Below are 25,147 nucleotides of genomic sequence, written 5' to 3'. Positions count from 1 at the left end.
AGTAGGTTTATGTGGGCCGGCCGCCATTTTAGGGACGTTCGAGTCCATAAGTTTCGGTTTCGTTTTCGGGTCGGCCATTTTAGGTGTAGTCGACACCGTAGGTTTTGGTTTCGGTTTCGATCCGGCCTGCTCAGCAAGTATGTCCGTGGCCGGGCCTGATGGCGGGGCCGTGGCTTGCGGCACGGGGTCTTGGGTAAGGCCAACTGGCGATCCCGTGACCCGATCGTGACGTTCGAAACCTTCGGGGCATAGCTCGTCCCCTGAGCTATCTGCCGCGGCCCCATAAATCTCTTCGACGTCCCCTACCTCGTCGACGTATTCAAGGCCTTGACCCACGACTCCGTCGTCGTCCACCGGATCCGCCTCGACCTCCGTCTCGGGTGGGGATATCTGGAGATGATGACCCTGTTCATCTTCTTCTTGCTCGCCGAAGATGTTTTCTGGATCCGGGGCCGCTTGTCTGGCCTCCAGGCGCACCGCGCGCCGGAGCTTGAGAGTCCTCTTCGACCGGAATTGAGCGCAAACCTTGCACTTGCCGTCGTCATGGTCCGGTGAAAGGCATTTGTTACAGACCGGGTGCAGGTCTATATGTGGGTACTTAGACCCACAGAGTGGACAGTATTTAAACGGACTCCGCTCCATGCTTGAAAGTTGTGGTCGTGTCGCGATGAGAAGGCCTCGACGTCCGAAGAGTGAAAAACTTAGCTGAATCCGACTCCAAGAGTTGGAAGAACTCGAGACCGTGCGCAAACAATACCGACGCTACAAAAAATGAGGCCTTTTGGCCTTAAAAAGTGAGTTTTACTCGGTTCCGACAGAGAGAAGTCGAGACCGCATCCGAACCCAATGGCGGAAAAAAACAATCTGGGGATGGAGCCGATGCCCATGCGCACTGTAGTCCAGGGGAGGAGCCACCTATCTCAGGATACTTCGAAGACTCTTCCAGGACAACAATGTGCGATCATCCGGACCCAACACTAGGCGGCGATCTAATGCTAAGATATGAATTTAGCAGCCCACATGCCTCGAACTCTAAATAACCTGTTTCTTTCAGATAGCCCAAGCCAACCGCAGGTTCAACCACTGAGCCAGGCCTTGAATGACGCTACCGTGTTTCATCGAATAACTGATAAGCGAGACTAAGTCGAAAACCTCTCTAACGTCTTACTCTTCTTACACCTGTGGGACTTACCCCAAAATAACATGGAGTGTGATTAGGATCTTCGGCTCCACAATCAATCCTGGAACCTTCTGCTCGACCGGGATCGAGACCATCGCCGCACTGCGCATCTGGTGGCAAGGAGTTTGTGGGACTCAAGGTCTTGAAGTACATGGTGTGGCAGTTGATGCAAGTCTTTGCATCGTGGTCACACTAACTGCACCATAGGCAAAAAAGGTGCAGGTCCGTAATCGACATCTGCCAGTGAAAGGTGCCCCAGGGCTTGAAGCTGGCCTTCCTAGTTGACATCCTGCCACACCAGGAGAAAATCTTTAAAAAGACTGACAAAAAGTTGGGAAAGGGTCAGTCAAAAATTGACTGGGGGTAGCTCTCTCTGGATCTGTGCTGACTGGCGTGGAAAGAAAAGAACTGATGTCAGTGCACTGGGATGGCTCCTACATAGGCACTGCACATGGCACTTCCGGCTCGGACGATGCCACCTACCAGCGCGTAGGGGTATTGCTCACAAAGAATGATCTGTTCCAGTTTAAAGTTTGGTGATAATTCTAAGGTAGGAGTCTGTGGCTAGAAATCTGTATCAAATACTGTAAATCCTGCTGTAATGGGATATTTATATTTTGTGTTTAAAAACAGAATGCTCATGTTTGAGAACATATGGGAAGCTTTTCTTTAACATTATGCTCTGAAACTGTGTTGTTTGGTCATTATATTAGAGTCATGTGGTCATTTTTAGGTCTGGCGTCAACAAAGACCTTTTGATTTTACTAAAATGTTAAGTATAATATATACCTACTTGTCGGGGGTTTTCAACCAACCTCTTCATCAATTAATCTGTCATTCACATTTTTCTTCCACTTAATACTGAATTAAGCATGCAGCAAATGGTCAGCCCACCTCAACATTAGCTAACTTCACTGTCACAGCATTCTGTCCATTCACAAATAGCACATCCTCACACAAAGTAGTCCCCTTAAGTGCCAGGGACTACTATGGCATAGTGTGCTTTTTGAGTAAAAAAATATTTATGCTTCTAACCAATGTTTACTTTATTTATTTTTGGATTCATGAGGGCCGGCAGCATCATTAACAATAAAGTTTTGCAAAAACCATGACAATACTAGCTTTAAAAAATCCATATGGCTGTTAGCTAATGCAGACATATCGGCTTTCTCTCTGCTTGTTATTAAAAGTTTCCAGTCCATATAACACAATCATTAATTCATTTGACTTGTTCCAAGATTTATTTACTTACTTTGTTTTATCATTCATTTAATTTTTCTGCAATTATTTAGTCTTCAACTCCATTCCTTCAGGTTTAACGATCATCATATTATTTAATAGCATATTGCACTGCTATGGTCATGTTTATCTTCTTCCTGACTAATCCAGTAAAATGGGAAAAGGAAAATAAACTGTTGTGTTCCAATAATTTCTAGTTTGTTCCTTTATAGGACGCTGAATTTTGAATCTGCAATGCATATTTTAGACCTGAGCTGATCAAAAGAGGATCGAAACAATCCAGATGGAAACTGGTGTCCCTTCGTGACTTTCCCAGGTGAGCATGGACCAGGGTTGGCTACTAAGAATGCAAAGTTTGTTTTAGACTAGTATGACACATTTGTATATTTTGCAAGATGTGCCTGCAGAGGTGTCTGTTTTCACCTCTGTGTGTTTGTTGACTCTCACAAACTACAGCAATGTTACACTACTTAGGAAATTATAGTTACCACAATCTTGAGGCATAAACTCTTCACCAAGGTGCGGCTGCCAACAGCTTTGACGTTTGAAACGGCTGGTGTAGCTGGTCTTGTGTCTGGGATCAACTTGACTGGTTCATTAGGTTCAATTAAGAATGTAATCTACAAAAAAGTAAATTGCTGGTAAATATATTATATAGTACACTACAGGTCAACCCATATATTAATGAAATGTTCTACATCTTCAGTTGGAGGATTCAAATTATTCTGAAAGAGCTCAATATGCATATTTGTATAATATTTTTAACTATGTACTTATCTATTACATTTTAGCCAAATAAAGAACAAGTTACTTACCTTTGGTAACAATGCATCTGTAGGAGACATAGGTTAGTTATAGATTTCTTACCTTTAGAATTACCCCCACGCGGATCCAGAGAATGTTATCATAGCAGTATCTCTGAACGTCAGTAGGTGGTATCTGTCGACTCTGTGTCCATCATCACTGTGAGAAGTAGGCCTGGTATATGATGTTCACTATTCTAGTGAGCACCTTGTACCAGTCCAAACAACCCTTATGGTGATGGTTGTAAAGTCAACCTTATAGACCAGCTATCCTAGTGGTAGCATGGACAAAAGCAGTCTTAGGCTAAACTCAAGAGGGCATGTGAAGCCAGCTGTTTTACCATATGCAATCCCTTTAATACCAAATGAAAGGACACCACACAGGTTATATATTCAAAATATATATATATATTGAATATGCTACTTACCAGTATGCATCTGTTCTTGGCATGTAGGGCTGCTAAGATTCATATCTATTGCATAGATCGCCGCCTAGTGTTGGGTCCGGATGATTGCACATTGTTGTCCTGGAAGAGTCTTCGAAGTATCACGAGATAGGTGGCTCCTCCCCTGGACTACAGTGCGCATGGGCATCGGCTCCATCCCCAGATTGTTTTTAGCCATTGTGGCAGAGATGGAGTGAAATAGTGTAAATGATGTCCATGCTAATGATGAATGCAAGAGAGTGTCTGCAGCCGCTACGGGCACCGGGGAGGAGGGCGGGCGATATGAATGTTAGCAGCCCTACATGCCAAGAACAGATGCATACTGGTAAGTAGCATATTCAGTTCGAGGCATGTGGGCTGCTAAATTCATATCTATTGCATAGAATACACAACAGTCCCTCCATTAAGAGCGGTTGCCCGTGCCAGCTGCAGAAGCTTGAAAAAGTGTTTTGAGAACAGCCTGTCCTACAGCTGCTTGCTGTTTGGAATGCACATCTACACAGTAATGTTTGGTAAACGTGTGTGGTGTAGCCCAAGTGGCTGCTCTACAAATGTCTTCCAAGGGAATGTTCCCCAGGAAAGCCATGGGGGCCCCCAATTTGCGTGTGGAGTGCGCCCTTGGGGGTATTGTTAAAGTGCGTTTAGCTTTTTGATAACAGATTTGAATGCACTTAACAATCCATCTGGCTATTCCTGCTTTGGAAATGGGGTTGCCTTTGTGCTGTGGTGAGAAGGCAACAAAAAGTTGTTGTGTCTTTCTAAAGTGTTGAGTTCTGTCAATGTAGTACATTAGCGCCCTCCTAACGTCTAATGTATGAAGCATTCTTTCTGCTACCGTTTGTGGGTTTTGGAAGAATGCAGGCAGGTCAATAGTTTGGTTGATATGAAACTGTGACACCACTTTTGGAAGGAATTTGGGGTTAGTGCGGAGCACTACCCTGTTAGAATGTATTTGGATGAATGGCTCTTGGATTGTGAGCGCTTGCAGCTCGCTAACACGTCTGAGCGATGTGATAGCAATGAGAAAAGCCACTTTCCACGTTAGAAATTGAATTTCGCAGGAGTGCAGTGACTCGAAAGGTGGGCCCATCAGCCTAGTGAGGACTACATTGAGGTTCCACACTGGAGCTGGTGGTGTTCTTGGAGGAATGACTCGCTTTAGTCCCTCCAGGAAGGCTTTAATGGCAGGCACCCTGAAAACAGAGAGGTGCTGCCTATTCTGGAGATAAGCCGCTATGGCGGATAAATGTATCCGAATGGAAGCGTACGCTAGATTGCATTTGTAAAGATGTAACCAATAGCAGATGATGTTAGGAATGGATGCATCTAGCGGGTTGATATTGTTGTCAGTACAGTAAATGACAAACCGCTTCCATTTCGCTGCATAGCAAGCTCTGGTTGTGGGCTTTCTTGCCTCTTGGATGATGTCCATGCATTCAGGAGGCAGGTTGAGGTAGCCAAATTCTAAGACCTCAGGAGCCAGATCGCCAGATTGAGCTGTTGCGGATCTGGATGCTGAATGTCGCCATGGTTCTGCGTCAAGAGCCTGGATGTGAGATGCAGCCTTTGATGCGGTACCACGGAAAGTTCTAGAAACGTGGTGTACCATGGTTGGCGTGCCCATGTTGGAGCAACCAGGATGAGAGTCATCGAGTGTTGCTTTAGCTTTCTTGCCACCAGCGGAATGAGAGGCGCTGGGGGAAAAGCGTACGCAAATTTGCCTGACCAGTTCATCCATATCGCATTCCCTTGCGATTCCGGGTGAGGGAACCTGGCGGCAAAGCTTTGGCATTTTGCGTTTTCCCTTGTGGCAAACAGGTCTATCTCTGGATGACCCCACTGCTGGAAGTACGGGTGGAGTACTGATGGATGTATCTCCCACTCGTGCATTTGATGGCTGTATCTGCTGAGCAGATCCGCCATCTGATTGTCCTTGCCCGGGAGGTGTTCTGCCATGAGGAAGATGTTCCTCTGAATGGCCCACTTCCACATGCTCTGAGCCAGATGAGACAGTTGTGGTGAGTGAGTACCGCCCTGCTTTTGGATGTAGTACATGGCTGTCATGTTGTCCGTCCGGATCAACACGACCTTGTTGCACAGATGTACTTTGAAGGACTTGAGCGCCATGAAGATTGCCATCAATTCCAGGTAGTTGATGTGCAATCGTTGTTGCTGGGTTGACCACAGTCCCTGCACAGTGTAGTGGAGCACATGCGTTCCCCACCCTTGGAGAGATGCGTCCGTTGTTAGGACAATCTGTGGCACAGGCTCTTGGAACGGTCGTCCCTTGCAAAGGTTGTGTGGATTCCACCAATGCAGAGAGTTGTATGCCCGACCGGTCACCAACACTAGGTCTGTCAGTTGTCCCTGAGCCTGTGTCCATTGATTTGCCAAGCATTCTTGGAGGGGACGCATGTGCAACCTTGCGTGCGGGACTATGAAGATGCAGGAGGCCATCATGCCTATCAACTGCATGAACACTCTCGCTGGCAGGGAGTGTTGCGGTCTGAACCTTTGGATCAGCGTCTGAATGCTGTTGATTCTGACTGTGTTTGGCTGAGCCATAGCAGTCAGGGTGTTTATTGTCGCGCCCAGATACTGCCGCACATGGGCTGGTTGAAGGTGCGACTTTGGGTAGTTTAGGGAGAACCCCAGGCTGTGAAGGAGTTGAATAGTGTGGGACATGTGTGAGGCGCACTGTTTTTCCGACTTTGCTTGAACGAGCCAGTCGTCGAGGTACGGGTAGACATGTATGTTTTGTCTCCTGAGGTGCGCCGCCACTGTCGCCAGACACTTTGTAAACACTCTGGGGGCAGTAGTCACCCCGAAGGGTAGGACTTTGAACTGATAGTGCTTGTTGAGAATGGTGAACCTGAGGTATTTTCTGTGGGACGGGTGGAGTGGGATGTGGAAGTAAGCATCCTTGAGGTCTAATGTTGCCAGGAAGTCCCCTTGGTTTAGAAGGGGAAGGATCTGTTGCAGTGTCAGCATGTGAAAGTGTTCTGACAGTATATACATGTTGAGAGGGCGTAGATCCAGAATGGGTCTGAGGGATCCGTCCTTCTTTGGGATGAGGAAGTACAGAGAATAGACCCCTGTTCCTTCCTCCTCCACTGGCACGAGTTCGATTGCTCCTTTTTGCAGCATTACTAGCACTTCCTGCTGCAATAAGTGCAAGTGCTCTGCCGACATAGGACGTTGTCTTGGGGGAATGTTGGGAGGAGTGGATGTTAACTCCAAACAATAACCGTACTGGATTAGTTTTCTCACCCACCTGTCTGTGGTGATGGACGTCCAGACCGGCAGGAACTGCTGGAGCCTCCCCCCGACAGGTGTTGGATGGTCGGGGGGCAGTGACAGGGAGTCACTGTTTGTTTGCGGCAGAGGAACGGGAGTTGTTGTTCCCCCTGCCCCTGCCTTTGGCACTGTTACCTCGGTAACCCCCTCTACCTTGCTTGGGGTACGAGGATTGTGCACCACCTTTTGTGAATTGTGTTTGTTGACCCAATTGTCCTCTGGTAACACCACGCGCTCCTGAGCGACGAAAAGTGTTTCCCCTGAATTGTTGAGACTGAAGTGCCCCCATCGATTTAGCAGTCTCATTGTCCTTTTTAATTTTTTCTAGGGTGGTGTCAACATCTGGCCCAAACAGTCTGTCAGGATTGACAGGCTGATTGAGTATTGTTGTCTGAATATCGGGCTTAAATCCAGATATGCGAAGCCAAGCCTGTCTTCTCAGCATGACACTGGTGTTAATACCCCTAGCCGCTGTATCAGCCACATCAAGCGCACACTTTATTGCAGCGTTTGAGATGAGTTTTCCCTCTTGTATGAGCATCTCGGCCCCTTCCTTAAACTGATCAGGTAGGTGTTGAAGGAGCTGTTCTAGGGTGTCGTAATGCGCCCTATTGTAACGTGCCAATAGTGCCTGTGTGTTTGCTATACGCCAGACATTGGCAGCCTGCGCAGCCACCCTCTTGCCGGATGCCTCAAGCACTTTCGACTCCTTGTCGGGGGGAGGAGCTTCACCCGTCGTTTGGGAGTTGGCCCTCTTGCGGGCATTTGCGACCACCAAGGAGTCTAGAGGCAACTGTCCCCGAATATAGGCAGGGTCCCCAGGTGCTGGCCTGTATTTTTTCTCAATACGTGGGTTCACCACTCTTGCCCTTGTAGGTTCTTTAAAGATCTCTGGTGCATGTTTAAGGACCCCTTTTAACATAGGAAGTGTTTTGACTGTTCTTTCGGAGACAGAGAAAGTGTCAAACAGGAAATCTTCCTCCACCGGGTCAGCATGCATGTCTACATTATGATTTGCAGCTGCTCGCTCTATCAAAGCATTGAATGCTGCCGAATCCTCAGTAGGTGATGTACGTGTCCCAAAACCCTGTGGGTCCTGTATCACTTGATGACTTCCCTGGTCCCCAGCGTCGTCATATGGGTCCTGTTGTACATCAGGGTCATTGCCAGCAGGGAAGTTGTATTGGTCATCTTGGTCATCATCGTCACCCCCTGATTGGTTGGGGGAAGGTGATGGACTCCTCCTCGGAGGTGGCTGAAGAGGTACAACAGAGGCAGGTATGTCCTGTGGTGCCTTTTTCTTCTTTAGTGGAATAACATATGACTCCAATGGCTGGGAAGTGATCTTTCTTTTGTAAAGTGTCAATTTCCCTGTGTGGGCATCGATGTACTGCTCTGATTGGTCCTCTGACGCTGGTTGTCGAGCCAAATGCCCACTGGCCGTCGAATATTCCGACATTTCTGTGTTTTTCGGCACCGGTCTGGGTGCAAACGCCTTCGGCGCCACCTTCGGTGGTAGAGTGTAGAGTAGCTTGGAGGACGTCTTTGCAGGTGTGTCCACCGGTCTCGGATCCGAAGGCGCGGTAGACGCCGACGGCAGAGATTTCTCCCGAATGCGTTGGAGTGAGTCGGTGACCTGTTTTGTAAATGAAGCCGAGGGTTCGGCAGCCGATGCTTCATGGTCGTCCGCTTCGGAGGACTTCGGCGTGGTTGAAGGGGCCACCGATGAATCCTCGAATCCTACGGTTCGCGGCCCTGTGGTAGACTGAGGCGCCGACGCCGTTGATACAGATCCGGCATCTTTGTGCCGATGCGCAGTGCCTCCGGTCTTTGGGTCGTGGGCCTTAGTGGACTTTGCTTCGACCGAGCGTTTGGTGGTCGACGCTGCCGCCGTCGAGACGTGATGGACTACCTTCTTGGAGGACGTGTCCTTGGCCACCGTTTGTGGCGCTGGTGACTCAACAGCCTGCTTCTTCGGAGGGCCTGAGGGCGACGGAGCCGAAGATGGAGCAGGCTTTGTCAATTTGGCTGGGACATCGGCCATTTTAGATGTAGTCGAAGCCGTAGGTTTCGGTTTCGATTTCGCCGGGATGTCGGCCATTTTAGGTGTTGCCGAGACCGATGGTTTCGGTTTCGTTTTCGGTGGGACGTCGGCCATGTTTGACGATGTCGCCTGTAACGGTTGCGGTTTCGTTTTCGATACGCGCAATGGCGGCTCCACCGGTGTATCCGTGGCCGGGCCAGAAGGCAGGGCTGGGGATAGCGGTGCAGGGTCGTGGGTAAGGCCGAGTGGCGATCCCGTGACCTGAGCCTGAGGCATGTAATGTTCGGGGCATAGCTCTTCCTCTGAGCTATCTTCCGCGGCCCCATAGACTTCTTCGTCGTCCCCTACCTCCTCGATGTATTGAAGGTTTTGGCCCTGTTCTTCGATGTATTCGTCTGGATCGGGCTCGACCTCCGTCGACGGCGGTGAGATTTCAAGATGATGGCTTCTGCCTTCCTCTGCGGGGTCGAAGAAGATGTCATCGGGTGCCGGAGCCGCTCGCTGGGCCTCGAGGCGCGCCGCGCGCCGATGCTTGAGCGAAGAGTAAAGTACTCCGCAGAATTCCGACACGAAGAGTCGGACGATGCTCGGGACCGATCGCATACAATACCGACGCCAATAGAGAAGGCCTTTTGGCCTTAAAGAAGATTGTTTTTCGATTCCGACAAGGAGACGTCGAAATCACATCCGAACCCAATGGCGGAAAAAAACAATCTGGGGATGGAGCCGATGCCCATGCGCACTGTAGTCCAGGGGAGGAGCCACCTATCTCGTGATACTTCGAAGACTCTTCCAGGACAACAATGTGCAATCATCCGGACCCAACACTAGGCGGCGATCTATGCAATAGATATGAATTTAGCAGCCCACATGCCTCGAACATTTATTTCCAAATCAATCCCCTGATCTCTTTATGAGAACAGAAGCACAAGCGCATAACAAGAACTTAATATAACATACAATAAGTTGCACAAATATGGATAGGCCCTGGTGGCCAGCTAAACTATATACTAAAATAGTGGTATAAGAACCACGTCACGAACAATGGTAAGGCCTAGGGCCTTGGAATCGCTGTGGCTACACAGGACTAACAGTAGTTAGGGAGCAGGAGGCCCACGGGATGCGGGTGCAGTGTCTAAATGACACGCGTGCACACATAGAAGTCAATGGGTGCGTAAAGTTAGAAAGTTAAAGAGTTTGGAGTCTTCCGACTGGACTAGAAGCTAATCACTTGAAACTAGGATACTAGGAGAGTTACTCTTTACAGGAGGACCACAGTACTCGCGTTACCTCACCCACAGGAAGCGGGTGCATAGGTGTCAAAGTGTGTCGGGTTTCGTGGAGAGTTCTATGGAGCCTTGGAGAAAAGATGCTGCAGGCGACCAGGAGAGAAGAGTCCGGTTGGATCCAAGGGTGGATCAAAGATGAAGAGTACCTGAAAGCAGAGGGGACAGAGTCTGGGTCACTAGCCAGTGACCAGGAAGGAACCAGGCGATGTCAGGGAGCAATCAGGTGATGTCGTGAAGCTGGTCTCTGCAGCCACGTGGACCAGGAGGTGTTGAAGTTAGTGTAGCGTGGTCCCATCGATCCTACAGCCTCTGGACAGCTCCATTCCCATTATCGACTCTCACATTCCACTTACTTAGTATATGGTTTGTCGTGCCCCTAGGGCACCATTGTAATTTTGTGCAACTTGTAGTATTTTTCGTAAGAGATTGTCATGTGCTTAGCCCTCTGACCTCATAAAGTGTTCAGAGGTGCTGTTATTAATAAATATACTGTTTATTTTCATAACAACCTGTGTGGTGTCCTTTCATCTGGTATTCAAGGGGTTATATTGTGGTAAAACAGCTGGCTTCACATGCCAAAAGAGTTTAGCCTAAGACTGCTTTGTCCATGCTACCATTAGGATAGCTGGTCTATAAGGTTGACTTACAACCAATCACCATAAGGGTTGTTTGGACTGATACAAGGTGATCACTAGAACTAGTGAGCATCATATATCAGGCCAACTTCTCACAACTACCTTGCATTCTGGCTTCAGTTCCTATTTCTGATGGATACTTCTAACTACAAATTGTGACCTTTGAATATCCCCAGGCCCCATACTGGATCCAGATGATTTTTCAGCATAGCCCCTGGCAGCGTATCGCAGCTACATTCTGCTTTTAAAGTGACGGCAGGAGCTGCATATATGCTCACTAAAGCACATTGACATTCCTTTCATTCCATGCCTTTCTACACCAGTTTGGAGCTATCTCCTAACTTTTTCCCATCAGTTGACAAGATTTTCTCAAATGTCTTCCCCAGTGTGCAAGGAAACATGTATCCGCGGAAAACTGCCAGGTTTAAACCTTGTAGGGATTGTTGCAAGCGGACATGTGTAACAGATCCCCACAAGGTGTGACTCTAATGTGTCTGGGCCACAACACTGAGTCGTTCTAGATTGTGGCCTGGTGATATTAGATCACGAAGCCAAGCTATACATTGTTAAACACTGCCGGAAGTTGCATAAAACTCTCTCCGGCTCGAATTCGAGAGCACTGACCCATTCCCACTTAGAGCCTCTCCCATGACTGGTCATCTTAACGGTGCCATCTTCAGATAATTTAAACTCCAAAAAGAAACACAAGAAGTCCAAGTTGCCCCAGTTCCAGCCTTGTTACGCTCCTTCTGAGTAGTTGTGTGGATGTCAAGTTCCCCCTCTGTCTTAGTCCCTGAACCTTATGCCTCAGTTGGTCCAGATGCATCTCGATTTTTTTCAGGATCGTCAGTGACGCTTTAACAGATTGAGGTATTTAAGGAGGCTATATATATTGCATCCTTGGCACCTTGCCCGCTCCCTCTGGTGTGACCTTCGGTGCCACGGACCAGCGTAGACCACTAGTCAGGTCCACCTTCAGGGCCTTCGGTGCCTACTGAACCTGCTTCTGTGTCCTCTCCAACTCTAAAGCAAACTCCACATCAGGCACTACCATCCATGCTGGTTTATCCCCCATCAGCACCGTAGGAGGACGCTGATCCTGTTGTCCTGTCAAACTTTGGAACAGTTCTGATGTGCCCGGCCCCAACTCATTCTGACTCTGATAAAACGGTACCTTTGCCTAGGAACCATCCTTCAGTGCTCCAACAACTTTTAGGATTGGACCCTGAGTAAGCCAGCTTTTGATGATGATGGGGATGAATTTCCACAGCCATATGATAATGACAATTTTTTATTTAGATCTTCGAGAAGCCAGTGGATTGGATTCTTGGTTTTCCCCAGCCCTTCAACAGTAGAGACAGCCTCATTCAATGTACATATAAGACGTGCAGCAGAAGTCCTGGACTTACAATTACAGTCTGTTGATATAAAAGCCAAAACCTCACTGAAGTCAGCGAGCTTCATTCAGCCTTTGTCATCCAAGCCTCTGTAGGAGAGTAGGGTCTGCTTCCTATGGTCACCCCCACTTTTTGCCCTGATTCACTGGTTTTTCGACTCTAGTGTGGCTGTGGGCCTGCTAATCAGGCCCACAGCTCAGCTGTTCTCTCTCCAAATTCATAACATGTACTTTAGGTACATATCCAATTGGGTATTGGGTCACCTTTGCGAGCCCCTGTATAGTGTACCTTAGGTACCCAGGGCATCGGTGCATCCAAGGCCTACCAGGGGCTGCAGCATGTATTATGCCACCCCTGGCTAGCCATCGAAACTGATACCACAGGCTGATCACTCAGCTTGGGCAAGGTCATGTAATCACCCCTTGCTTAGATATAGTATTCCTATATCTACCCATATATATAGACACATATACACCTATAAGTCACTCCTATGGCAGGCCTTAACAATCCTGAAGGCAGAGTGCTTGGTTTTATGTGACATGGTGCTCTAGCATGAGCTGAGCCTGTCTGCAGCTTTTGGAACCATGTCCTTATAGCTGTTATATGATATAGCCATACCATATACTCTTGAGTGCATTTTAATCCTCGCGGTTATTGCTACCCTGGGTCGGCTTTATCAAAACATGTTGTGTAAGGTGTCATACGCTTTGGATTACTAACCCCCTTCCAGAGGGAGAAGACATGTCAGTTCTACTTTACCCTGTGAAAGTTAAACAGAGCCTCAGCATCACAAAATGGATGCTGCTGCCACAGACACGAGTCTGACCTCCTGCTGCTGGACGAAACTCCGGCAGGGGAGGCCTGGACAATAGGTTTCCTGTCTTGGGAGGTGCTAGCCCCTCCCCAGACAGACTTTAGTGTATTGGGGCAGGATGGGTTGAAAGAAATGAAACACTGCCTGGGGCACACAAGGTGGTCCACGCATAGCCCGGTTCAAAGCAGTTGCTGGGGCACTCCAGCCCCAGCTCTGGCGTGAAACTGGACAAAGGGAAAGGGGTGTAACCACCCCCTTCCCAGGTTCCACCCACAGGAGGGACCTAGCAGGTAATCCAGCCCCTTAATTTGGAATAAAGATAGGAGCTGAGCCTAGAGACTTTAGATTATCCTGAACTGAAACACTGAAACGAAACTCTGGACCTTTGACATTCTCCTGCAACTAGAAGACTGAAGAATCTCCCTTGTGGTCAAGGAGTGACCACCCTGTGCAAACAGGCACCATCAGTAACTTGCCGGTTTGCTTCGTCAATGCTCCAGCCGGATCTCGAAGACTTAGCGACACAGCCTCTGGACTTCCAGACTTCTCTGACTCCGACCCACATCCACAGCAAAGCTGAGACCCGTGGCGGACACGAGAGTCGTGGGACCGGACATCCTGCAGTACCTGCTTTTTGCTAGCTGTGCAGCTTCTGAGGCATCCTCGAAGTTGTGCATTGGGGATTGAGAAGCCCCAACCCGGAGCAGTAAGTGCACCGAAGCTCAGCCCTCCACACTCCACGAGTGCCGCGTGGGGCCTGCGCCTGCATTTCTCCTCAACGCGTCTTCACGGTTGCTAGCCCGTTGGCTAGTGGCCCTCCTGAAGACATTCTTTTGAAACAACACCGCTTGCCTGGTTGCTCTGGGCTTGCTCCTGCTTTCCTGTAAAGGGGAAGCTCCCCAGACCTTGCTGGTCTGAACAGAAGCCGATCTTCCCTATCTGAAAGAGACACGTTAGTGATAGATTCCTTACCTTAGAATATTCCCAGGCGCCAGACTGGATCCGGAAACTTTTGCGTAGCAATACCCCTGCGCGTCGGTAGGCGTCATCCGCGGCTCCGCGTCTGTCATCGGCGTCGTTAGCGCCGGAATGACGTCGCCGGAGTACTTAGACGCCGCCCTCGCGTGCTGACGTCAGTTCTTTTTTCCTCGCCAGCTAGCGCAGATTCGGAGAAGCTCTACCCCTTAGTCACTTTTTGAATAAACTTTTTTGATCTTTTGATCTTTTTTTCTCGAGTTGTTACGATTCCTACGGTGCCGGTAGGGATGCCCGGGTTCAAACCCTGCTCCAAGTGTGGCCGAATGATGTCGGTTAACGACCTCCATCGCCGGTGTCTTCAGTGTCTAGGCCTCGACCATGACGACCGAACCTGCTCCGACTGCCGGGCTCTGACGTCTAAGGCTAGGCGGGAGCAGTCCGGCAAGCGGCTTGAGCTCCGGCAGTCGGCCCCGCACCATTCGAGGTCCCGGTCCCACAGGAGGTCGAGGGACCTGTAGCGGGGTCGGAGCCCTCGTAGCTCCGAAAGTCGGCATCGGTCTTCAGGATCCAGGTCCTCAGGTAAGAGGCATGAGAGGTCGGAAAGACGTCATCGTTCTTCCAACCCACCCCAACGCTCGCGCGACGCGGCCGGGGGTTTGGGTGACACCACCCACGCGGCTCCGACGGAGTCGCGGGCGTCGCAACCTGCCCCATACCTTCCGGTCCCTGGGCACGATGCGATGCCAGAGGAGATCGAGCGGTACCTCATGGCCATGAGGTCTCTCCCTCCTCCACCGGGCTCCGTGGCGCCTTCGGGCCCAGCGGTCCCGGCTGGAGGGTCTAGCGGGTCGGGTGCTTTGGCTCCGACGCCGTCGGGTGCTTCGGCCCCGGCACCGCCGGCCCTCACTGGATCCGGATCGTCGCCGGTCGACCTCAGCGGTGCGGGCCCCTAGGGTGTCGCCCCCTACGGGCATCGTATGGAGACTTTTACTTCCACTAACCGGCCCCATCCGTTGAACCTGAATTTCAGGTGATGGGTGACGAGGGATATTGGGAGGGGTCCGTGGACCCTCTGGCACAGGAGTGCCAGTCTCAGCAGGACTGGACATAGGAGCTTGGGGAGGCCAGTGGAATTGACACTTACCAGACACTGAATTTGTCTCCCCTCCCACCGTGGCTACGGAGGAGGGGGCTGCCTACAGTGTAGTGTTAACGCGGGCGTCCAAGGCCTTGGGCCGGACGCTCCCCGTCGCGGCCGTGAGGTCTTACCTCCTCACTGAGGTCCTTAAACCGCAAGCATGCTCCACTGAGCCTCTGCTGCCGTTTAATGAGGCCTTGTGTGACGTTCTTGTGGGCACTTGGTCCAACCCCGCCACAGGTCAGCCTGTGCGTAGGAACGTGGCCAGACACTACCGCCCGGCCACGGGCGACCCTTGCTTTTTGTCCACCCATCCCACCCCCGAGAGCCTGGTCATCCAGGCCTCCACTTCCCAGACTGCATTCCCGACGGCTCCGCCCGATCGGGAATCCAAGAGGTACGAACAATTCGGAAAGAAAGTGTTCTCATCCCTGAGTTTGGGACTGCGGTCAGTCAATACCGCATGCCTCTTGGGCCGCTACACCCACACCCTGTGGGACACGGTCGCAGACGTGCTGCCACAATGTCCGGAGGAGGCCCGGACTAAACTCACCCAAGCCCTTGCAGCTGGGCAGAGCGATGGCAACAACGGTGGCGGTTCGAAGCCACGCCTGGTTGAAGACCGCCAACTTTTCGGCCGATGTCCAGGCCACCCTTCTGGACATGCCGTTTGATGGCCGTCGCCTCTTTGGCGACAAGGCAGACCATGCGCTTGAGCCTTTTAAGGACTCCAGGGCTACCGCCAAGTCCTTGGGCCTCTCGGCCCCACGCCAGCAAACGGGTGCCTTTCGCTCCTTTCGTGGCCAAGAAAGGGGCGCTCCTACACGTGCTGCCAGCCACGCACCGCAGGCTAATACACAGCGCGGTGGCGGCCGTGGAAACCGCTGTGGCGGCGGTCGGGGACAATGGCAAGGCCAGTCCACACCTTCCCCTGCAGCATCCGCCTCAAAACCCTCCTAGTCCGTGCTTTCAGGCCCATGTGACGCCAGTGGGGGGCAGGGTTCGCCATCACACTTCCACTGGCGCACTGTCACGTCGGACATGTGGGTGCTGCAAATCGTCCGAAGTGGCTACTCCCTCCCCTTCGAGGCGACCCCTCCAGCCATGCCACCGCAATACCACCGCGTGTCGGGGGATCACTTGCGACTTCTGCAAGAGGAAGTTACGGCCCTCTTGGCCAAGGGGGCCATCGAGCGCGTTCCTGGGACGGAAGTAGGGTGTGGTTGTTACTCCCACTACTTTCTGGTACCCCAAGAAGGGCAAAGGGGTCCTACGCGCTATCTTGGACCTACGGAACGTCAACGGCTTCCTCCGGAAGGAGAAGTTCAAGATGCTGACTTTGGCTCAGGTCTTGGCTGCCCTAGACCCAGGAGACTGGATGGTAGCGTTGGACTTGCAGGACGCCTATTTCCACATCCCTGTCCTGCCGGCCCACCGGCGTTACCTGCGGTTCACGGTAGGCCACGAGCACTTTCAGTTTACCGGGCTCCTCTTCGGCCTTACCAACGCCCCACGGGTGTTCACGAAAGTGAGGGCGGTGGTCGCAGCTCATCTGCGCAGGTTAGGGGTTTCAGTCTTCCCCTACCTCGACGAATGGTTGTTGAAGGCGGGCTCGCCCCATACAGTCGTCAGCCACCTCCAGACTACGGCCGACCTACTGCACCTGCTGGGGTTCTCCATCAATGTGCCGAAGTCACACCTGTGTCCCTCTCAAAAGCTCCTCTTCATCGGAGCGGTTCTAGACTCGGCGCAATTTCGGGTTTATCCTCCCGAACAGCGGGTTCGGGATATTCAGGCTCGGATTCCGATCTTTCAGCCTTTATACCGAGTTTCGGTCAGGTTGACGCTGCGGCTTCTGGGGCTGATGGCCTCCTGCATCCTTCTGGTGCATCACGCCAGGTGGCGGATGCGGGCTCCGCAGTGGGACCTGAAGTTTCAGTGGGCCCAGCATCAGGGCAACTTGTCCGACCATGTCTTGATCTCGGAGGGCACTGCAAGACAGTTGCAGTGGTGGCTCACGGACCGCGATTGGGTCAGCGGCAGATCCCTTTCCCTACCCCAACCGGAGCACGTAGTTGTGACGGATGCATCCCTCCAGGGCTGGGGGGGCCACATGGGAGAGGCTGAGATCAGAGGCCTCTGGTCTCCGGCGGAGTCCCAGCTCCACATCAACCTTCTGGAGCTGCGGGCGATCCGACTTGCACTGAAGGCATTCCTCCCCTCTGTCCTGGGGAGTGTAGTGTAGGTGTTCACGAACATCACCACCGCCATGTGGTACTGCAACAAACAAGGCGGGGTGGGGTTGTGGACCCTCTGCTAGGAATATCATCTAGATAAGCTGCACAATAGTCATCCAGTCCTGTGAGAACTTGATTCACCAACCTTTGGAAAGTGGCAGGTGCATTCTTCAAACCAACGGGTGTGAGAAGTTGGCCTGATATATGATGCTCACTAGTTCTAGTGATCACCTTGTATCAGTCCAAACAACCCTTATGGTGATTGGTTGTAAGTCAACCTTATAGACCAGCTATCCTAATGGTAGCATGGACAAAGCAGTCTTAGGCTAAACTCTTTTGGCATGTGAAGCCAGCTGTTTTACCACAATATGACCCCTTGAATACCAGATGAAAGGACACCACACAGGTTGTTATGAAAATAAACAGTATATTTATTAATAACAACACCTCTGAACTCTTTATGAGGTCAGAGGGCTAAGCACATGACAATCTCTTAAGAAAAATACGACAAGTTGCACAGATTTCCAATGGTGCCTTAGAGGCACGACAAACCATATACTAAGTAAGTGGAATGTGAGAGTCGATAAAAGGAATGGAGCTGTCCAGGGGCTGGAGGTTCGCTAGGACTACGCTATCTTCACCTTAGGTAAGTAATAGGAGGCCCACGGGACGCGTGTGCAGAGTGTGAACTCACACGCGAGATGCGTAACGACGTCTATGGACAGTACAGTTCAAGTTAAAGGTGAGTACGGACAATCCTGACTAGTTAGGACAACAACGACTGTGGAACTGGACACTAGGACAGTTAGACTACCCGTGAGCACCGAAATGCTCTTGTTACCTCACCCACGGACTGCGGGTGCACAGGTGTCAAAGTGCGTCGGGTTCTCGCGTTGAAGTCTATGGAGCCTGAAAGGAAAGATGCTGCAGGCGACCAGGAGGAAGATGTCCGGTGCAATCCAAGGGTGGATTGTTGAAGAAGAAGACCTGAAAGCAGAGGGGACAATGTTCACAGTCACTAGCCAGTGACTGGAGTGGAACCAGATGTCGTCGTCTCGATCAGGTGAATAGTGGGCGCTTGACTCTGCAGCCACGTGGACCCGGTGGTGTCTTCGACGACCAGGATGGAGGCACAAGCTGTCCCACGCAGGCTCTCGCTGTCGGCGGTGTTGGATCCAGAATCGGCGTCAACAGGCCTTGGCAAAGGCAACCCACGCGGTGAGTGAAGAAAGCGTCTGGTGCGGAGTAGGAGAGTCTGGGGTGCCCCTCTTTTGGAAGGGAGCAAGGGCCAGTCTGGAGCAACCAGACCAGCAGCAAAGATTCAAAGGTTCGTCGTCTAGGATGCCACTAGCCAGCCGGCAAGTGACCAGACAACGCGTCGAGCAGCAACAAAGCAGAAGGGCCCCACGCAGATCTTGTGGATGCTGGAAGGCTGATCTTCGGTGCAGGGGCTGCTCGGGGATGGGGCTTCTCAGTCCCCAAAGCACTTGGTCGAGTTTACCTCGGGAGTCGTGCTGGAAGCGAAGTGCAGGTTCGTTCAAGATGGCCGGTCCCACGTGTCTCGTCGCACCCACGGGTCTCAGCTTTGCTGCAGATGTGAGTTGAGGTCGGAGAGGTCTGGGAATCCGGGTCTCGTCGGGCTCTGAAGTCTGGATCCTCGAGGGAAGACGACAAAGGGAAGCCGCTGGACGCTTGATGGTGCCTGCAGTTGCAGGGTGGACACTCCTTGTCCACAAGGGAGATTCTTCAGTCTTCTGTGGAGCAGAACGTCGAAGGCCAGAGTTTCTTGTTGTTGAATAGTTCAGGATATACTAATTTGGAATGGGACCAGCTCCTACCTTTATCCTGCTAAAGGGGGCTGCACTACTGACTAGGTCCCTCCCCTGGGTGGGACCAGGAAGGGGGGTGGTTACACCCCCTATCCTTTGCCCGGTTTCCCACCAGAGCTGGGGCAGGGATGCCTCAGCAACTGGTTTGAACCGGTGTATGCACAGGGCACCTTGTGTGCCCCAGGCATGTCTCATTCCTTTCAAGCCTATCCCACCCAATACACAAAATCCTGTCTGGGGTGGTGCTAGCACCTCCCAAGGCAGGAAACCCTTTGTCCAAGCCGTCCTCGCTGGAAGGACTCCCAGCAGCAGGAGGTCAGACTTGTGTCTGTGGTGGCAGCATCAATTTTGTGTTGCCAAGGCTCGAGTTAACTTTAACCGGGGTTCACGGTTACATACATGTCGTGTCCCTCTAGAAGGGTGGACTGCTACCCCCGTCGCCAGAATTGGCGAGGGGGTAGTATTCCTATTCGTATGACACCTTACTCAACATGTTTTGATAATGTTATACCATAGTTAGCATTTAACCACGAGGTTGATAATGCACTTAAAAGTATATGGTATAGCGTTATCATGGAACAGCTATTAGGACTTGGTTCCGGCAGCTGCAAACGGGCTCAGCTCATGCCAGAGCACCATCTCACATAATTCCAAGCACTCTGCCTTCAGGATTGATAAGGCCTTCCATAGGAGTGACTGATAGGAATATATGTGTCCATTTTAGGTTTAGATATAGGTATACTATATCTACAGCAAAGGGTAAGTAAAGTAAAGTAAAGTCCACATTTGTAAAGCGCACAATCACCCGTAAGGGTCTCTAGGCGCTGGGGGGCCGTCGGGAAGATTAAGCGAGCTATTGCCCAGAGTCACATGGTGCTGGGTTAACCTGCCGCCGGAGCCGGGGATCGAACCATGGTCCCCAGATTTCAGCGTCAGTCGCCCTGGCCGCGGCGCCACACCTCTGGTGATTACACCACCTTGCCCCAGCTGTCTTGCAGCCAGTTGTTTCAATTTTGGATGGCCAGCCAGGGGTGGAATAATACATGCTTCAGCCCCTGGTAGGCCCTGGGTACACCTATGCCCTGGATACCTAAGGTATACTGTACAGGGACTGATAAGGTGACTCAGTATCCAATTAGATATGTACCTAGGGTACATGGAGTCCATTTTAACAGAGAGAGCAGGAAGCCTGGGGTCCTGAATAGCAGGATCCCAGGCCAACTAAGTCAAAAACCAGCAAAACACCAGGCAAAAAGTTGGGGGTAACCATAGTCAGATATCCACCTTCCTACAGTAGTGACCTATGTAGGCCGGTGACATCACTTCCTGGACAGGCGGAGTCATGACTACAGTCATATTGCACCTAAAATGAATTACAAGTCAAGAATTTAAGACTGACCACAATGAACAAGTTACTTACCTTCAGTAACGATATATCTGTAAGAAACATTAGTTAGTGTTAGATTCCTTATCGTAGAATATCCCCAGGCGTCAGACTGGATATGGAAAGTTTTCGCTAGCAGTACCTCTGCGGGTCAGTAGGTGGCGTTGTACGGCTCCGCGTCCGTTGGTGGCGTTGTATGCGCCGAGATGACGTCACGGAGACTACTTAGGCGCCACCCATGTCCATTGACGTCAGTTCTGTACACGACTTTCTGCGCCAGGAACGCAGAGCCATGCAAGATACTGACCGCTGGTGCATAAAAATAGGGCCCTAAAAGAGATGACCTTAACCCTAGAAATCAGTTTGCAGAACGGGGAGGATGGGTGGGGTGGTAAGGAATCTAACACTAACTAATGTTTCTTAGAGATATATCGTTACCGAAGGTAAGTAACTTGTTCATCTGAAAGAAACACTTTAGTGTTAGATTCCTTACCGTAGAATAGATACCCCAGCAATACCAACCCCAGTGGGGGGTCTGCAAACTAAGATCACACCAGAAAATCCCGGAGGACAGAACGGCCAAAGATGCCGTCTCTCCGGACTTGGCTGTCAAGGCAATAATGCTTGGTAAAGGTATGCAGCAAGGACCATGTAGCTGCCTGACAGATATCCTGCAAAGGGACTTCCCGTCCCAGAGCAGTAGTGGCTGCTGTCGCCCGAGTAGAATGGGCATGCAGCCCCACAGGAGGCTCCATCTTAGCCAAGGAGTAACAGGCTTTAATACACAGAACGACCCACCGAGAGATGGTTTGTTTGTGCACAGCCCAACCTTTCTTGGCACCCACGTAGCCAACAAAGAGTTGATCATCCACCCGGAACTGTAGTGTGCGCTTCAGATAGAACGAGAGTGCACGTTTTGGGTCCAGACGGTGGAGCCTCTCTTCCTAAGGATGCGGAGGCGGAAAGAAGGTGGGCAAAGTGATGGTTTGCCCGATGTGGAAGGGCAGGACAACCTTGGGCAGAAAAGAAGGATGGTTACTTTACATCACTTTGTCGGGATGAACAGAAAGGAAAGGAGGTTTAAAAGAAAGGGCCTGGAGCTCACTCACTCTTCTGGCAGAGGTCACAGCAACCAGGAAAGCAGTCTTTAAGGTGAGAAGACGTACAAGACAGTTGTGAAGCGGCTCAAAGGGAGCGCATATCAAATAAGTCAACACAAGATTCAAGTCCCACTGAGGCATTATAAAAAAGACCGGAGTGAACATGTGTGTGATGCCCTTCAAGAAACGACAAAAATAGGGGACTTAAAAAAAGAGAAGGCTGATCTGGAAGCCTTAAAAAGGCGGAAATGGCTGAGAGATAGCCATTGATAGTGCCCAGAGCAGAGCCCTGCTGGGCCAGATAAAGGATGACCAGAAGAACTTCTGAAAGAGGGGCAGAAAGGAGATCCACAGCCTTTGCTGTGCACCATGCCACAAATGGATTCCACCTGCAGGCATATACCGTTTTAGTGGAGGGACGCCTGGCTGCCAGAATGACATCACACACTTCGGGAGAAAGATCGAAAGCCGTCAACTGTTGCCATTCAATCTCCACGCATGGAGTTGGAGGCTGGACATGTTCGGGTGGAAGACCGTCCCCTGCTGCAGCGACAGAAGATCCTCCCAAAGAGGAAGTCGGATCAGGGGATCGATCGCCATGCTGAGAAGCTTGGGATACCAGTATCTTCGTGCCCAATCCGGAGCCACAAGGATGACTTGTGCCCGGTCGCGCCAAATCTTCTTCAGCACTCTGGGCATTAGTGGTATAGGCGGAAAGGCGTACAATAGACCGCAACTCCACTCGCGAAGAAAAGCGTTGCCTAGCGAGTGCCGCCTTGGAAATTTCAACGCGCAGAACTGATGACATTGCGCTTTCTCTTGAGTGGCGAATAGATCTAACCACTGCTGAAAGAGACCTTGCGCTACGTCCGAGAACAGACGCCATTCGTGATCCATCAAGCACCGGCGGCTGAGTTCGTCCACCCTGGCGTTCAGAGAACCTGCCAGGTGTTGAACCACCAAGGTAATGCCTTGATGTTCCAGCACATCCAAAGGCGCAGAGCCTCCTGACATAGGGTCCAGGACCCCACCCGCCCTGTTTGTTGCAATACCACATGGCGGTGGTGTTGTCCGTGACCACCTGCACTACACTTGCCCGGACAGGGGGAAGGAGTGCCTTCAGTGCAAGTCGGATCAACCGAAGCTCCAGAAGGTTCATATGGAGCCGGGACTCTGCCGGAGACCAGAGGCCTCTGATCTTCGCCTCTCCCAAGTGGCTTCCTGATCCCAGGAGGGACGCCTCGGTCACCACTGTGTGCTCCAGTTGGGGAAAGGGGAGGGATCTGCCATTGACCTAATCGCGTTTTGTGAGCCACCACTGCAATTGTCGTGCAGTGCCCTCCGAGATCTGGACATGATCGGACAGGTTGCCCTGATGCTGCGCCCACTGGAACTTCAGGTCCCACTGCAGAGCCCGCATATGCCGTCTGGCATGTTGCACTAGCAGGATGCAGGAGGCCATCAGGCCCAGGAACCGGAGGGTCATCCTGACTGAAACCCGGGATAGAGCCTGAAAGATCGGAATCATAGCCTGAATATCCCGGACTCGCTGCTCAGGAGGATAGACCCGAAACTGCATTGAATCCAGAACCGCTCCGCTGAAGGGGAGCTTCTGAGAGGGACTCAGGTGCGACTTCGGCACGTTGATGGAGAACCCCAGCAAATGCAGAAGGTCGGCCGTAGTCTGAAGGTGGGAGACGACTGCCTGGGGCGAGCCCGCCTTCAACAACCAGTCTTTGAGGTAGGGGAAGACTGAAACCCCTGACCTGCGCAGATGAGCTGCGATTACCGCCATCACTTTCGTGAACACCCGTGGGGCGCTGGTAAGCCCGAATGGGAGCACGGCAAACTGAAAATGCTCCTGGCCTACCGTGAACCGCAGGTAACGCCGGTGGGCCGGCAGGACGGGGATGTGAAAATATGCTACCATCAAGTCTCCAGGGTCGAGGGCAGCCAAGACCTGAGCCAAAGTCAGCATCTTGAACTTCTCCTTCCGGAGGAAGAGATTGATGTTCCGGAGGTCCAAGATGGGACGCAGACTACCTTTGTCCTTCTTGGGGACCAGAAAGTAGTGGGAATAACAACCACTCCCTGCTTCTGGCCCAGGAACGCACTCGATGGCCCCCTTGGCCAAGAGGGTTGTGACTTCCTGCCAGAAAAGTGTCTAGTGTTCCCCTGACATGCAGTGGTACTGAGATGGCTTGGCTGGAGAGGTGGACTGAAAGGGAAGGGAGTAACCCTTGCAGGTTATCTGCAACACCCACTTGTCCGATGTGATAGAGTGCCAGTGGGGGAGGTGATGGCGGATCCTGCCACTCACTGGCGTGGGGTGCCCCCCAAAGCTTGGATAGGAAGGTTTGGACGTAGAAGCAGCGGGGCGGAGGTGGACTGACCCCCACGCTGATTCCCAGACCCGCCCCTGCAGAAACCGCACCTGCGCTGAGGCTAGTTCTCCACAGGCTTGCTGAAGGAACGTGCCTGGGTGCCCTTTCCTTTGCCAAGAAAGGAACGAAAACCAGGAGTGGCTGGGCTTTTCGGGAAAAGACCTAAGGACTTGGCTGTGGCCTGCAAGTCCGTAAAACACTCCAGCGCACTTTCGGCTTTATCGCCAAACAGGCGAGTGCCATCAAAGGGCATTTCAATGAGAGAGCTCTGGACATCTGGCGAGAACCCGGTAGATCTCAACCAGGCTTGGCGACGAAGCGCCACAGTTGTAGAAATTGCTCTACCTAGTGAGTCCGCGTTGTCCAAACCACACCGAATGGCGAACTTAGCCGCATCTTTATCCTCGGCAACAGCTTGGGACAGCACAGCTTGGGTCTCTTCAGGACACTGAGGCAACACCTGTGCAACGGTATCCCACACCGCGTGGGAATAGCGACCCAATAGGCATGCGGTGTTCACCGACCGCAGTCCTAAGCTGGCAGAAGAGAACAACCGCTTGTCGAACTGCTCCAGCTTCTCAGAGTCGTTATCTGGCGGAGATGTGGTAAAGGCACTCTGGGACGTCGAAGCTTGGATGACCAGGCTCTCGGGCGTAGGATGAGTGGTCAGAAAGGCAGGGTCACCCGTCGCCGGGCGATGACGCCTTGCGACGTTCTCATCCACAGGGGCCCCTGTGGCTGGCCGCGACCAAGTACCCAGTAAGACGTCAGTGAGGGCGTCATTAAATGGCAGCAGGGGCTCTGACAAAGTGGAAGACGTCTGGAGCACCTCAGTGAGGTGATTAGTTTTTATGGCAACCGTAGGGAGGTCAAGGTTGAGGACCTCAGCTGCCCGTCAGAGCACCGCCATGTAAGAAGCGCCCTCCTCCATGGTAGGCGGAGGAGAGGCAAAC

General features: G+C 51.6%; 1 protein-coding gene across 1 annotated transcript in view; it reads right to left on the bottom strand.

Annotated features, from left to right (window-relative positions):
• The window catches only part of SMCHD1 (structural maintenance of chromosomes flexible hinge domain containing 1), a 2,317,253-nt gene that overhangs the window by 747,234 nt on the left and 1,544,872 nt on the right, over positions 1-25,147 (bottom strand). The window contains exon 36 of the mRNA XM_078687460.1: positions 2,908-3,039. Within this exon, the coding sequence (XP_078543586.1) occupies positions 2,908-3,039 (132 nt within the window). The remainder of the gene's footprint in view (positions 1-2,907; positions 3,040-25,147) is intronic.

Source organism: Lissotriton helveticus, chromosome 4_1 (genome assembly GCF_964261635.1).
Source record: "Lissotriton helveticus chromosome 4_1, aLisHel1.1, whole genome shotgun sequence".
Classification (NCBI taxonomy): domain Eukaryota; kingdom Metazoa; phylum Chordata; class Amphibia; order Caudata; family Salamandridae; genus Lissotriton; species Lissotriton helveticus.
This window is presented reverse-complemented; position numbering and strand designations above follow the sequence as displayed.